Raw genomic sequence first — 14,383 nt, 5'->3', positions numbered from 1 at the left:
TTAAAAGGTTGGCCAAGTGTGGCAGCTCACACTTGTAATGCCAGCACTTTGGGAGGCAGAGGTGGGGAGACTCTTTGAACTCAGGAGTTCAAGACCAGCCTGGGCAACATAGTGATACCTCATCTCTACAGAAAAAGAAAGTAAAACCAGCTGGGTGTGGTGGCATGTGCCTACAGTCCTACCTATCTGGGAGGCCGAGGCAGGACAAGCTTGGAGTCCAGAAGTTTGAGGCTACAGCAAGCTATGAACACACCACTGCACTCCAGCCTGGGCAACAGAATAAGAGCCTATCTCAAAAAATAATAAATAAAATACAACTATTTTTTTTTAAATGTTGCCCATGGGGGTAACTGCTAGACAAAAGTCTGGAGCCAGGAAGTAAGGTGGGGCTGAACTGCGACCAGAAGCCTGGGGAGAAACATCCACGCTGTTTCTCCCCCAGGCCCTTTGGGAGGATCGTGTCCAGTGGACTGGTGAGCGGGGAGGCTGCTCTACAGTAACCAGCACTCCTTTCCCCAAACTTAGGCCACACATAACCTCTCTGCAAAGATCACCTCGGCATGATATTCACCTCTCTATAAGACCAAACGCCTGATCTTACCAAGCTAGCATGCACAAGCAGCCGAGATTCCCTCGTGACACTGAGTCTTACCTGGCGCCTGCACTCCCTGGCTCAGCGGGTCTGCTGCACACCTCACCCAGACCCTCCTGCCTGAGGGATCCTCTTTCTTTGATGTTCACCCAACCATGCAGGCAGGAGCAGCTGCTCCAGGGCCCTCACTGCTCTACCACACATTTCTGCTTCTGGGGGCCTGCAGGCTTCCACCTCCCACTGAGCAAGGTCCAAGCACTGAGTCAACAGAACAAAGCTGAAGCATGGAATGAAAGGTTGGGAGTGGTAATAATATTAGTATACACAATACTGATAATACCAACAATAATTATAGTAGCTGCTTCTATTGACTGAGAGCTGTTTATTCTTAGGACACCCTGAGCTTCCCATCTTGTAGCCCTTTGTTATTTCAGTAATGTCTAACAGACACCTCTTTCAAGAGAGGGAATTGAATGCAGGGATTAACTTCCCAGGTGATTAAGGAAGATGAGAACTCAACCAGGATTGGTGGAGTAACCCAGAGATTAGTAATAGCAGCATATTATCACCAGCCCTAGGCTCAAGGAACAAAGGGGAATGCAGTGTGGCCTGAGCCCAGGAACCAGAAGGAAGAACCAGAGAGGAGATTCAGCTGTCACCGGGGAAGCCAATATCTCAATTCCCCACCTTCCTTCCACCTGCCAATCTTCCTCTAATTCCTGCCATTGGTCAAACCCAGCCAAAAGCTGTCTGGCTGCAGGAGGTGAAGAAACATGTAACTTGAGGTTCACATGATTTGTCCCCCAACCCACTTGGGCTGTGATACACAGCACAGTGGCCAGGCCCAGGACAGGCACACAATTCAAAGAAACTGCTTGTTAATCGCTTTTATCCTGCATAAGACTGTCAGGGGCTGTGTCTGTCCCAATCACCTGTGTCTCCAGTTCCCAGCATGCTGCTTGGCATATAATTCACCCTTAAATACACATTAAAAAACCAATAAAGTCGTTACCCCTGTTTTTCAATGAGGAAAGGAAGGTTCTGGGAAGCTAAGAACATTGCCTGAGCTCACAGGCCAGGAAGGGCAAAACCAAGACTCCTATCAGAGCCCAACTTCCTCCTGTATACCATGATTTTGTGTGGGGGCTGCCTACCAATGGTAGACCAGATGAGGCTGTGGAGTGGGGCCTCTTCATAAGCAGGGAGGGGCAGCTGATCCCTGGCAGGGCTTGGAGGACACACTGAGTCAAAGAAGCCACAGGCACTTGCATAGGCAGACTGGGACCCTCATCCTGCAGGCTCCACCTGGAGGATGGAGCTGGAGGCCACTTATAAACCCAAGAGAGCAGTGACTGTCTGCGTGTGCATTCAAATCCCACCGAGTGCATCTGCATGGAGGTGACGGGGGCAGTAGGCAAGGGCCGGTTTCCTCCCCAGTCCAGGAACATGCTCGCTTCCCTTTTCAGCTCTCTTCCCCTCCTAAAGATGGTGGCATTGGTTATAAGCCTGGCTGGATATTACAAACAGATCCATACTATCATCATTTTCCATTTAAATACACTTTTTAAAGCCTGTGGCCCACACCAGAGCAGGCAGGAATCCAGGCAAACCTCCTCCTGCCGGCGGCCTGAGATTAGTATTCTTGTTGCATCCGGCAGCAGCACCACTGAAAGTTATCAGCAGGCAGCCAGCCAGCTTTCAATCTCAAGAACTGCAGCCCGCGGATCGCAGTGGCACTTGCAGACATTAGAGGGAGATTTAGAGACCCTCACGCTCACAGCCAGCACGAAGTCTCTGGTAGGCACCTGATGGCATGAGACTGGGGATTTCCACGCATAGGGGAAAGAAACAGACACTTAGTGTGAAAATGTTATTTCAAAGTTGATGCAAAATATTCCTTCCTAGATGGGGACATTCTGCTTTTTGGCCAAGGTCCATGCCTGAGTGGGGGTACTGTCTGTCCCTCCCCAGCTCCTCTTCCACAGGCCCTCCAACTGTGGGGTCTCCTAGGGAAGAGATGGGAATGGAATGAGGATGTTCTTTGGTGACAGTGAGCGAGCAGCCATGGTGACTGAGGGTCCTTTCTCTCCACTTGGTGGCAGGGGTCAGGGTTTTCCATCCAGGGCCAGCCTCATGGCTGCACAATGTATCATGGGAACATGATCCATACAGATGCACAGGCCCTGCAATCAGGCCTCAAGCTTGGTTTAAAGTTCTGCCTCTATTGTGTTGAAATTCCTAAATAACTTTTACACAAGCATCTTGCATTTTCATTTTGCACCGAGCCCCACGAGCCAGTCCTGGTTCCCGCTCTCTCAGAAGAGAAAGACCACAAAATGTGAGGCAGCTCTGAAAGCTCGTGTCGGAAAGTAGCTCTCATCAGGACCCAAATGCTGTCGGCGGTTTCTCCTTATTAGAAGGCACAGGGTCAATGCAGGGCTCTGCGGCACCCAGGTGACCCTTGCTGATGTGGCTGGTAAGAAGCCTGGCACTATCATTGTCCAGCATAACGGGCCCCTGCCTGCTGGCCTCTGCTGGTTTCACAGGCAGCCCAGAGCCGTGCAGTTGAGCCTGAGCGTCCCACTTATCTCCTGGTCAAACCTAGCCATTCAAAAGCAGGGCCCAGCTCTCTGCGGGGTGAGGCTGCTTCCAAAGCAGAAGCACAAACACAGGCCGTCGCCAACCCAGGGAACGTGGGCAGGAGTGCAGCCTGCTCACAGCTGACCATGGAGGCAAGAAAACCCAGCAGGAGGGGTGAAGAGCTGCTCACCTGGTTACCGTTCCCCGGATGATCTCACTCCTGGCATCTTCTGCTCGGGCTTGATCTCGACAAACCAGGTGAACTGTGCCACCTGGTGGAATTCAGTGAAAACATTTGTGAGTTACAGCGAGAGCTACAGAAACCAGCTCCTCCAAATGAAAAATAAAGACATATGGGCTCACAAAAAGAATACCTGAAACTGACACCCTTCTGTTAAACCTAGATGGGTGGTCCCCACAGTTAGAGCAGCGAAGGCGATCGTGAGGGAGGTACTGGAACCTTCTTGCCTATCTGGGCCGACAGTGCTTCTGGGAGAACATCCTGATTTTTTAAGAGCCTGAACACATCAAGTATAAGAAACATTGATCCAGGTCGCATCTGCCTCCCTAACATCTAGCATGGCAGCTGGCACGGAGATCTCAAACCTGGCTGCACTTTAGACTCACCTAGGGAGCTTTTAAAGATCCAGGCCTGAGTGTGTTTTACAGGCTCCCTGGTGATATAATGTTCAGGCAAAGCAGAGAACCACTGGCCTAGCATGTAGTAGAGACTCAAGTATAGACTGAGCAGCGCTCATATCCCAGCAAATGCCACACCATCATCAATCAAGGTCAACTTAAAGCAGAACGTCTTCGTCGCGGCAGCTAAGGAATCATTACGGAGTCTGCTTTCTCTTCTAAAAATCACCCACTTGATTAAATGGGGTCTGTTTCACTGGAGGCTACAGGCTAACCATACCACTAGCCCCTGTCCTCTCCCTTCCTCTCCACACTTCAGAGTGCTTCCCAGCTGCTAAGATGCACTTAATCCTCTCCCTGACTTGGCAGATAATGAAATAAAGCTTCAAATGACATAAAAGTCCCCTGAAAAATGCCTAACTTGGATTTAGAGAGAGGAAAAAAAGAAAACATCTTCAGCATCTTAAAAAGTGATAAATTCACAACCTAGTTCCCCACCTTCTGCTGGAACATCCATTTTTCCAGAAGAGGCTCTGGAGAGATGCAGGAAAATTTTCTAGCCACTGCAGAGCCAACTGGTGACCCAGGATAGTTGAGCTCATGCAGGAAATTCTGGCATTCACCCATGAGGAAGACTTCTGCTGACTGAAGACTTCACAGGCATCTGCGGTGCCTCTTTATTGTCAAGGTTAGGGGAGGGAAGCAAAAAGAAGGAAGTTAGTTCCACACACTCCTCTCTCCAGGTATTTTGGGGGCATTGGTTCATAACTACCGTCCACATCCAAATAGTGGTGGACTCCCAGGCTCCCCCTCCCCTTTCCCCATCTCCAGGGAGTCTCACTGAGAAGACATGAGTTAGAGACCAGGTGTTCATTTTTTTTAAAAATTAAATTCCACGGGGGATTCTGATGTTCAGGGTTTGCTTCAGCCCCTCACTGCTCTTAATCAGAAAACACTGGTACACGTGCGCAAAACCCGAGCTCTCCCGTGAATTAATTGTTGAGGAAAGGCCTCCTGTTGCTCTCGCCACCTCTAGCTTGAGGCTCAGAAAGCTGACACCTGTGCCCAGAACCATGGGATTGCCATCCAGGACTTCCTGACCTGCCTGTGACACAGTGGTGAACCGGCCACAGTCTGGCCGTGGGGCTCAGTGGACACATGTTAGCAGCTGCTCACCTCGCTTGGCTATTTCAAGGGCAGTTGCTTTGCCAATGCTGCTGTTTCCTCTGGTGACCAAAAAGACTCTTCCAGGAACCTGGACCTCCAAGTCATTAGGGAGAAAGTCCTTAGATGCAGATTCATAGTCACTCCTAGAAACAGCAGACCTGCGAGAAGACCAGCTGTAAGGAGTGAGGGACACAAATCCCTGCAGAAGAAGCCGAACTCTAGGATAGGCATTATTGCTGTCTCTGCCTCTCCCAGAACATCGTGAAACTCCTTTCTCACTCGCCCTCCCTGGTCTCACAAACACCACCATGTCAGGGCCTGCATTTCCTGGGCCATTATCTTCCCAAACTTTTGAAAATATTGGAGATTCCAACACTTTGGCATCCAAACTGTTTTCTTCTGACTGCGCCGATACTGGGGAGTGGCAAAAAGAAAAAAATCCTTTGTCAGACGAATTGCTCTGTTCCCTTTTGTGGGGGGCAGGTTTCGGGAAGCTTAGGAGACCATTTGCATTGTGCTTACTGCATTGCAGGACAGATATCCTTCCTTACCAACTTGGAGAAATGGAGAGATTTGCAAGTAGGGGATGAAGAGGAGGAAGGTAGAGGCATTTAAGCTCTGCGCCCAGCAGAGGAAGCCAAGGCTCCTTCAGGGACACAGGGTGTGCACTGCACAGCACTAGGGAGTGCCATTTGGATCATAATGATGGAAGATTTGTATCTGCATTATGACAACGTTCTGGCAGATGACAGAAAAGCATATTGCGGAGAGGCACTTTTTCTGATTTGCACGAAGGCATCATATTGGATTGATGCAAACCATGAGTTCCTTAACTGTTTCTCTCTCTCATTCCTTTGGAGCTACCTCTCTACCTTTACTCTCCTAGTATTTCCTGGCTATGAATTGACTAAGGGCAGTGGTGGCAGAAGGGTGGGGTTGGCAGCAGGAGACCCAGAGGGCAGACTCTGCCCACACACAGGCAGGCTGGGGTCTCACAGCTTGCATCTCTCCCCCAGAGCCAAGAGATTTCTCCCCGTCAGTACAGAATGGACTGTAATCTCAAGGCTCCACAGAGGCCGAGAGCCCTCCCACAGGACCTAGTGACAAACAGCTAGCCAACAGCTGGCCTCCTGCTCCATGCCCCGGTACAGCACAACTGCCAGTTACATGCCCTGGATATTTATGAGCTTGGGTTTTGGTTTGAAAGTCACTGCCACAGGGCAGGCATTGCCACTTGTTTCAGTAAACTCAGATGTTCTTAAGAGAACAAGAAAAATGTTCCTGTTTGCACCATCTGTAACTCACCGGAACATGCAGGGCAGCTTAGAGAACACCCTACCCATGACCAGGCATGGTGGCTCACGTCTGTAATCCCAGCACTTTGGGAGGCCGAGGCGGGTGGATCATGAGGTCAAGAGATCGAGAACACCCTACCCATTGCTTCTGCTGTGAGTGGCAAGCAAGATTTCTTATTCCAAAGCCTTCCTGAAAGGTTGACTTGAAACTCAAAAATATTAATAGCAAGGGCTTGAATAACCTGGGTTTGTCACAGTTCGGCCTCTTACTAGCTGTGCAGTCTTGTGTGTTGGCTTGACCTTTCTGGGCCCTTAGATCCTCATCTGCAGATAGGGAATAATAGAGATACCTCTTGGGCAGCATTTATGGCACTACTTGGAACATATTAGGAGCTCAATAATTAGCAGTTGACATTATTGTTATTATTTAGACGGAGTCTCTCTCTGTCACCTAGGCTGGAGTGCAGCTCCAGCTCACTGCAACCTCTGCCTCCCGGGTTCAAGTGATTCTCCTGCCTCAGCCTCCTCAGTAGCTGGGATTACAAGCACCCACCATCACACTCGGCTAATTTTTGTATTTTTAATAGAGACAGGGTTTCACCATGTTGGCCAGGCTGGTTTCGAACACCTGACCTCAGGTGATCTGCCTTCCTTGACCTCCCAAAGTGCTGAGATTACAGGCATGAGCCACTGCACCTGGTCAACATTATTATTCCTATTAATAATGACAGTAGCTTCCATGTTCAAACTTGTACTCATTTGGCCCCCAAGCCTTCAAATCAGTAGGGACTTTGAGCATTTTAAACTACAAACAGAAGGAACTGAAAGTTGTCCCCCCTTATACACAGAGGTGAGCCCTGGAATCTCTGTGAAAGGCTTTTCCGGTAGAGGCAAGGGCCTGAGTCAATAAATAGGGGCTTAGCTAGGAGGAGGCATTGTGGGGAAAGAGTGAGAACTTCCCAAATACAATAGAGCCAGAGAAAAAGCTGTCCACAGGGAATAGGCTTTAAGAGCCCTTCTCCAGGGGCAGGAAGCTGACAGGCTTTTCTGTGACACCCAGCCAGAGGGGACATTAGCCTCTGGGCTCCACACTGATCCATATGTTTGCTGAGGGTGGCTCCTCTGGGTTAAACCTCTTCCTCAAACAGCATGCTGGGAGTGCTGCCAAGTGGGCAGTGCCGGCCTGGGCTGCAGGACATGCCCCTGCCCTCTACCGGGTATCTTGCCTTCTATACAAGAATTCATTCTGGTCCAATCTGTTGTTAGTGGTAAGATTTGTCTTTTATGTACTCTGCCCCTTATTGGGAAGCATTTTATTTTCACAAACTCTAGATAACAGTCTCTATTCTTCAAACACAGACAGACATGATTTTCCCAAGGTCACCAGAAAGTAGTAGATCAGGCCAAAGGCTGGGTGTTCCATTCTTCAACACCCAGCCTCGGTGCCAAAGGGCGGCGCCCAGACACGCTGCATCAGCATCACCTGGAAACCTGTTGGAGATGCCTTGCCCGCAGACTCAGAAGTGCTTGCTCGGCAACCTGTGGTTGCATGTGCCTTGCAGGGGATTTTGATTCAAACTTCGAGAGGACGTCTGTACTTACTGTTTCCTGAACCTGAGGGGACAGGGACGGGGAGGGGAAAGCTCACAAGTATCCGTGTCTCCTGCCCCCTCAATTTACCCAAATATGGAATTTGCTTAGGACCCATCTATACTTGCCCAGGGTTTAGAAGTCTGTTTACAATTGCCCCAGGGAATTATTAGGTTCAGCAAAGTTTAGGAAACAATGATTAAATCCTGCTGCCTAGAAGCCCAAAATAGGGAAGCTTTATAAAAATCCTTGTGCCAAGAGAAACGCTGCAAACCCTAACTCCTCGCTCTCACTCTGAAGTCAAAATAACGTTGTTTTTCTCTCCCAGTCACTAAATCCACAACAGCGGGAAAACCCACCTAAGTTTGCCAACTGCCTTCCCCTCCCCGCCCCCACAATTGGTGTTGGATTGGGCCCCTTGGCCTCACTTCTACTTTCCCTCCCTCAAGGTGGGGAAATCAGAGCGAAAGAGTCCTGGGAGAGATTTTTAGAGCCTGCCTTCCCTGGGGCCCACCCCGGGTTGGAAACGGACTCAAGCTTTCATACTGTGTCATGTGGAAAGATCCATCAATGAATGGTCATTGCCAGAGGACACCCCTTTGAAAGAAAAAGGCCGACACTGTATTCTCCGAAAAGCAGTGGGACAGGGCACAGGGCTACACTTTCCCAGCATTCTCCGCAGCAGGGGCTCCAGGGGCAGAGCTGAACTTTTCCCAAAACGATGTGGGGTGAAGAGAAGGGAGTTGCAATTCCTACCTCCCCTAGGAGTGCTGGCCAGGTTGCCGTGGGAACCGAAAAAGCCCCAATGCAGGGAGAAGCCTCTGAGATGAGAATCACCTGGGGGATTTGCATAAAATGCCAGTCCCGGCCCCTGTGAATCAGAATCTCTAGGAATGTCAGAATCTCTCTAGCTCAGAAAACTGGTACGTTTAATCCTCCCGTGATTCTGATGAGCTGACAGGGTTGAGAACCACTGGTTAGCCTAACCAATTCTAAGATAAAACCTCCATCTTGCCTCGGTCACAGGAACCTGTTACCTCTAAAAACCACAATGAGGTGGAGAGCCAAGTAGGGCTCACTGAGCGTGGTCACGGGGCGGCGAAACCACCATGCACCGTCACCCAGTAGCACACACTGGGTGCACAGCCACCCTGGCTGGGGACCCAGGCTGGAAAGTGCCAGCTGGAGCCAGAGGTCGCAGTCCAGGTGCCGCATCTTCTTAGAGGAAGAAGCTGCTAAGAGAAAGCCTTGGCTAGCGATTTAGATCTAGCCCTATCTGACGCCGCCAGCAGCACCGCGAAGACACTAGCCGAAGCACACCCCGCGGGGCGCCGAGGTGACGCCCAGGAGGCTCGGAGGCGCCGGGGCCGCCTGACGTCAGTGGGACGGGCCCGGGCCTGGGCGCGCCACAGTCCCGCTGCTCGGGCTCCAGTCCCGGTCGCGAGCGCGGAGGGGCTGCACGCTGACCACCGCCCCACGTCCAGCCGCGGGCCGCTAGATGGCGGGCGCCCCAGTAGTTCGGAGCTCGCTTAGTCGGTCAAGCGAGAGGGTGAAGGGGCCGCGGGCGCGTTCGCGGCAACGCCGCTCGCCCCCGCCGAGGCGGGCCACGTGACAGCCCGGGACACACCCCCCGCCCCGCCGCGCCGCCTTACTTGGTGTACTCGCGCAGCCCCTTGACGAACCGCACGGCACTGCGGTACAGGGACAGGCCGGGCGCGCCGCACGCCGAGCCCCGGCGCGGCCTCCGCCCTGGTCCCGCCCTCCCGGGAGTCGCCCGCCCTGACAGCATCCCGGTTATTTAAGAGCTGCGGCTTCCGGGGCCTTGCTCCGCCGGGAAGGCGAAGGTCTCAGCGGCGGCCCGTCGACTCCGCCGCAGCCTCAGAGGGTGGAGTGAGGGCGGACGGGCCCTGCTGGGGACCGCAGTCGAGGTCCACAGTGTCCTGGTGGTTGAAATCAGGCGTCAGCAACGTTGAGAGAACACCTTTTCGCTGGGCATGGCCGGGAGGCGTGGATGGCCCTGTAACGCACCTCCTGGAATTTGGTTACCTAGAAAACCATGTGGAATAAAACGACGAGGCTTATGATATTTAAAAGATTTCTGCGTCGAATTGGTGTTAGTTATCATAAGGGTTATTGTAATAACTGGCGTTCTCTAAGTTCCTCTGTATCGGGGGATGCGGCGCCCTAGCACATACATCTCCGCTCTCCAGCAAGCACGGTCAGATTGGCCACACACAGGCAAGAGGCCGCCGTGGGGCTCCCACCTGAGAAGGAATTGTCTCCGTGGCCCAGACTTTTGCCACTGGTTCTGCAACTTCATGCATTGCCAGGGAAAGCCCCAAATCCTCATCAGTCTCCTTCCACCCAGCCCCAAATAACCGGTGTGAGTAAAAACGTGTGGTTGCTGTGTGAACCCAGATCTCAGACTAGTCATCCCCCCCACCATTCCAGCCCTGTTATGTAGAACCCAGACACCCCTGTCCACATCTAACCTCCAGCCCTAACGCCGCATTAGAAATGGAGACCTACTGCTGCTCTCATCCTAGTCACCCTGTTAAGTTCTATGCTGGTTTACCCAAGTTGCCCAGAGACTGAGCCCTTCTTACATAAGCTGAGCGGAGACCGGCTGCTTTAATAGCCTCATTACCTAGGATACAGGATCACTGTCCACCCTCACCACGCAGTAGGCAAGTTTTTACCTCAGAACAACTTTAGAAATCAATTTCCCCAGAACATCTCGCCCCTCTAAACAGGACTCTGAGGTTCCACTACATTAGTGTTATTCCTGACAGAGTGATGAAAGGAAATTTAAACAAGTGGCGTTTTGTAAAACCACCCAGCCTGGTGTGACTGTCAATGCCTGTCTGGCTTGGCTGGGAAAATATTTTAGATCCCCACGGCTACCCACTGTGATTTATACACTCCGCTTTGTGTCAGTGATGGAAAAGGTGTCAGTCTGCTCTGAATCTCTCTGACCACCTCAGGAAATACGCTTTTGTCTCACAGAGAGGGGGTGAGAAATGGTTTTGAACCACAAAGTCTCTTGAGGATGTCAGCAGCCCCTTGAATAAAAGTCTGGCTGGAAACCCAGCTCTCTGTTAACCAGGTGAACCAGAACATACTGCACACGCCCTCAGTCTTGGTTTTTAATGTGTAAAATGGGAATGATGCTCACCTCACGGGGTGGTTGTGATGATGAAAGCATTCATTATAAAGAGCTTAGTTTCCCACGAAGTGATCAGAAGCGTTCATTTCCCTCAAGTTCTCTTCTCATTCCTTTCTCCGCTCCACTTACAGCCATGCAGTGTATATTCAAGAAGTGTTCCATGAGGGCATGCAGTGTCCACTGTTAGCCTCACATCAACAAGTGTCCACGAGGTAGGGCATACATTATATACACTTCCAGAGGAGGTCTTAGGAAAAGCCGACCCCTGTCTCAAAATCAGCTTCTGCTCTCACTTGGATGCCAAGTAACACACACGCACAAAGAAACAAAGGGCAGTGTGGAGTTCATAGGGGAATGTTCCCGTTTAACTGGAGTCAGCTGAGCTGCATTCTAGTCCAATTTCTGCCAGTTATTCCCTGTGTGACCCGTGTGATAAAATGTATAGAAGGCTTAAAGTGTTCCAAGCATTGTGGAATACAGCACTAAATTCTCACACTGACCCATATGGTTACTCTTGCTATTATCCCCATCTTACAGATGAGCAAACTGAGAGAGGTTACGTAGCTTGACTGAGGTCACAGTAAATGCATAGTGGGGCCAGGTTTTGAGGCCAGGTAGTATGATTCCAGAGCCCACACCTTCCCCAGTGCATCATACGGAATGGGGGCAGGTCACAGCCTCTGGGCCTCAGTTTTTCTCATCTGAACAAAAAGGGAGCCAGACTGACACCCGGGACCCCTTTCAGCTCCAACTTTCTGTACTTCTAATAAGAAAATTACATATGGATGTTAAATAAGTTAGGCCCAGGGTGCTTCTAAGAGCAACGTCAAAGTGGGTAGAGTTGCTGCATTTCCCATGGGTGGAAAGCCACTAAAATATTTCTCCTGTGTTCCTGGTTCCAATTTGCCACTCAAAAAGCCAAACAAAGAAATCATCCTCCAGAGCTCCCTTCCAATTGATTTAGATCCCTGAGGCTAATTTTGACCAAATTGGAAGGAGAAGCAGAAGGTGTGGAAATCCATGGCTTCCTGCGCAACAGATACACATGATGAGAAGTCTGTATACACACACACACACACACACACACGCGCGTACGTGTTCATATTGCCTTCCACTGAAGCTCATACCAGTTCCTCTAGCCAAGTTGTCATGGCAACACCAGCTGCCAATGAGATCATGGAAGACAAGGTCATAATGGCAATGGTGCCTTATATTTTACCTGGCAAAGCTACTTAGTTAATAAGATGAATAACCATAAATCATAAACTCATAGGAAGTCAGACACCATTCATGTACATGTTTAGTGGGCAATTGGGGGTGGGGAATGGAAATGACAGTGAAGGGAAAGGAACGAAAAGGAAGAGAGGATGAGGCAGAGAGCAGGGAAGAAGGTCTCTGATGCTGATCCTTATTTTTCAGTGTGAACCATGCACAGGTGCTGACCCTGCCGTGCGTGGATTAAGGAACTGGGCTCTTCCTGATGACAAGAAGTTGTGGGGTGGGTCATGGGCTCCCAGCCTCAATCACAAAGGCTTATCAGAAACCCAGAGGCAACTGCTTTCTGGCATTCACTCTAGCAGAGGAGAGCAGCAGCCCAGGGAAGAGGTACAGTGGTAGACACCAACCCGCCCTCCCCCCAACTCCGCAGCTGACAGTCGCCATGTGGAAAGGCCTTTCCGGCTGCCTCCCCGTGTCCCTCGGTGCCCATCATCCTTTACAGACGGGCTTGCCCTAGGGCTGTCTGTTGCCCATCTGAACCAACTTCCTACCGAACAAGTCAATTTGATTTAGGGGTTTCCTTCCTTTCACAAGAAGCTAATCGCAGTGTGGGCCTCTGGCCAGAACTTTGGCAGTGGGGAGCTGAGGCGGGAGACAGACTCAGTTTTCACTGAATACCTTCTGTGCCATTGAATTTTGTACCATATGCATGAATCACTTGCTTAGATTTCAGACACGCAGAGATCCCCCTTCTTTCCCCAGCCCTGAGCACCCTCCAAGGACTGCAGACATTGGCAGTGAGATGGGCCCAAAGTGGGGCACTAGTGAAGCCAGGGAGGTCAGCCTCCATATAGCTGAGTTGATGGAGAAAGTGATTTTCCACAAACGGGACTCAAGTTTGTTTTAAAAACTCATGCAGCCTGCTTCCAGGGCTTCAGTTTTACCGCAAGCAGATTCTGTTCTGACTTGGGCTTTCTCTAGTGGTGCCTGGGGCAGAAGCGTGAGGCATGCAGGCTGCTTGGTGAGGTGGTTATAGTTCACGCTACCCACGCTACCCACCCTCCCTGGACCACCTCGTATACACTGCTGGCCTCGGGAGGAGGGCCACCCACACAGGCAGGAGAGGGATGCAGACACAAGGCGAGAACTGGGATAGAGAGTCAAAGGGCCCACGTTCAGCCCTGACGCATCTTCAGAAAAGACACTTTACCTCCGCCAGCCTCAGTTTCCCTCTACAGAGGAGCATAACTGTACAGTCCTCACAGCATTGTAATGAGGGCAAAATAAAGAAAATTTTCTCTTATTTAACAAATACTTATGTTCCACCTACTATGTGCCATGCACTGTTTTAATCTCCTTACAAATAAAAATGAGGTACCGAGAGTTTCAGTGGCATATCCAGGATCACATGCATCTGGAAAGAGGCAGGGCCAGGATCCCAGCTTGAGAGTATGGGTCCAGATGCCACATGCATTAACCCCTTCTCTGTAAGGATGAGGGATGTGTCCCATGGTGGTGTCTCCTAGTTTCTTTTTTTAGTAACTTCTGTGGGACTGGAAACTTCCACTACTATCCCCTCTTCTTTTTTGGTTAGTTGATTTGTTTTTGTGTGTGATGGGGTAGCTTATAACTCCCACAGTTTTTTCTACCAGGATTCCTCCCAATCCCAACCCCCCCAAGCCAGGGGCACTCAGAGACTGAAGCTGGGTGCTGAGCACTGCAGTCACTAAGAGTGAGGTTTGGTTTGCAGCCTGGCCCTGTGTATGCATGGAATGACCAAAGGACCCCGTACTGGCCAGCTATTTAATACTGAGTGACTCCATCATTCTGTAGAGGCTTGGGAGGACCGAGGAATACATTACTTATTTTTATTTTTGACTATGGCAAAATACACACAACATAAAATTTACCATTTTAGCCATTTTTAAGTGTACAGTTCAATATTAACTACATTTATATTGCCACGCAACGGTTCATCTTCAGAACTTTTCCACCTTACCCAACTGAAACTCTGAACCCTCATTCAACCCTTCCCCAGCCCCTGGTTACCACCATTCTGCTTTCTGTCCCTATAAATTTGACTACTCTAGGAACTCATCTAAGTAGAAACATACTTTGCCTTTTTGTGACTGGCTT

At 50.5% G+C, this 14,383-nt stretch overlaps 1 protein-coding gene across 8 annotated transcripts in view; it reads right to left on the bottom strand.

Moving 5' to 3' along the window:
- The window catches only part of LOC128931563 (dehydrogenase/reductase SDR family member 12), a 41,979-nt gene extending 32,157 nt beyond the window's left edge, over positions 1–9,822 (bottom strand). For 5 of the 8 annotated variants that reach the window (XR_013529727.1, XR_013529734.1, XR_013529732.1 and 2 more), the window contains exons 1-3: positions 4,988–9,446; positions 4,310–4,486; positions 3,363–3,444 (exon numbers count right to left, since the gene is read on the bottom strand). Coding sequence is in view for 3 of the 8 variants with exons in the window: in XM_078356418.1 (XP_078212544.1) it covers positions 4,431–4,486; positions 4,988–5,136; positions 9,516–9,652 (342 nt within the window). In the remaining 5 variants the exon portion in view is untranslated. Of the gene's footprint in view, positions 1–3,362; positions 3,445–4,309; positions 4,487–4,987; positions 9,447–9,515 lie in introns of those variants that run through there. The other 3 variants (XM_078356418.1, XM_078356431.1, XM_078356443.1) reach the window with 2 other exon arrangements.
- Between the last annotated feature and the right edge of the window lie 4,561 nt (positions 9,823–14,383).

Source organism: Callithrix jacchus, chromosome 1 (genome assembly GCF_049354715.1).
Source record: "Callithrix jacchus isolate 240 chromosome 1, calJac240_pri, whole genome shotgun sequence".
Taxonomy (NCBI): Eukaryota; Metazoa; Chordata; class Mammalia; order Primates; family Cebidae; genus Callithrix; species Callithrix jacchus.
Note: the sequence above shows the minus strand (reverse complement) of the source record. Positions and strands in the feature narration are given on the sequence as shown.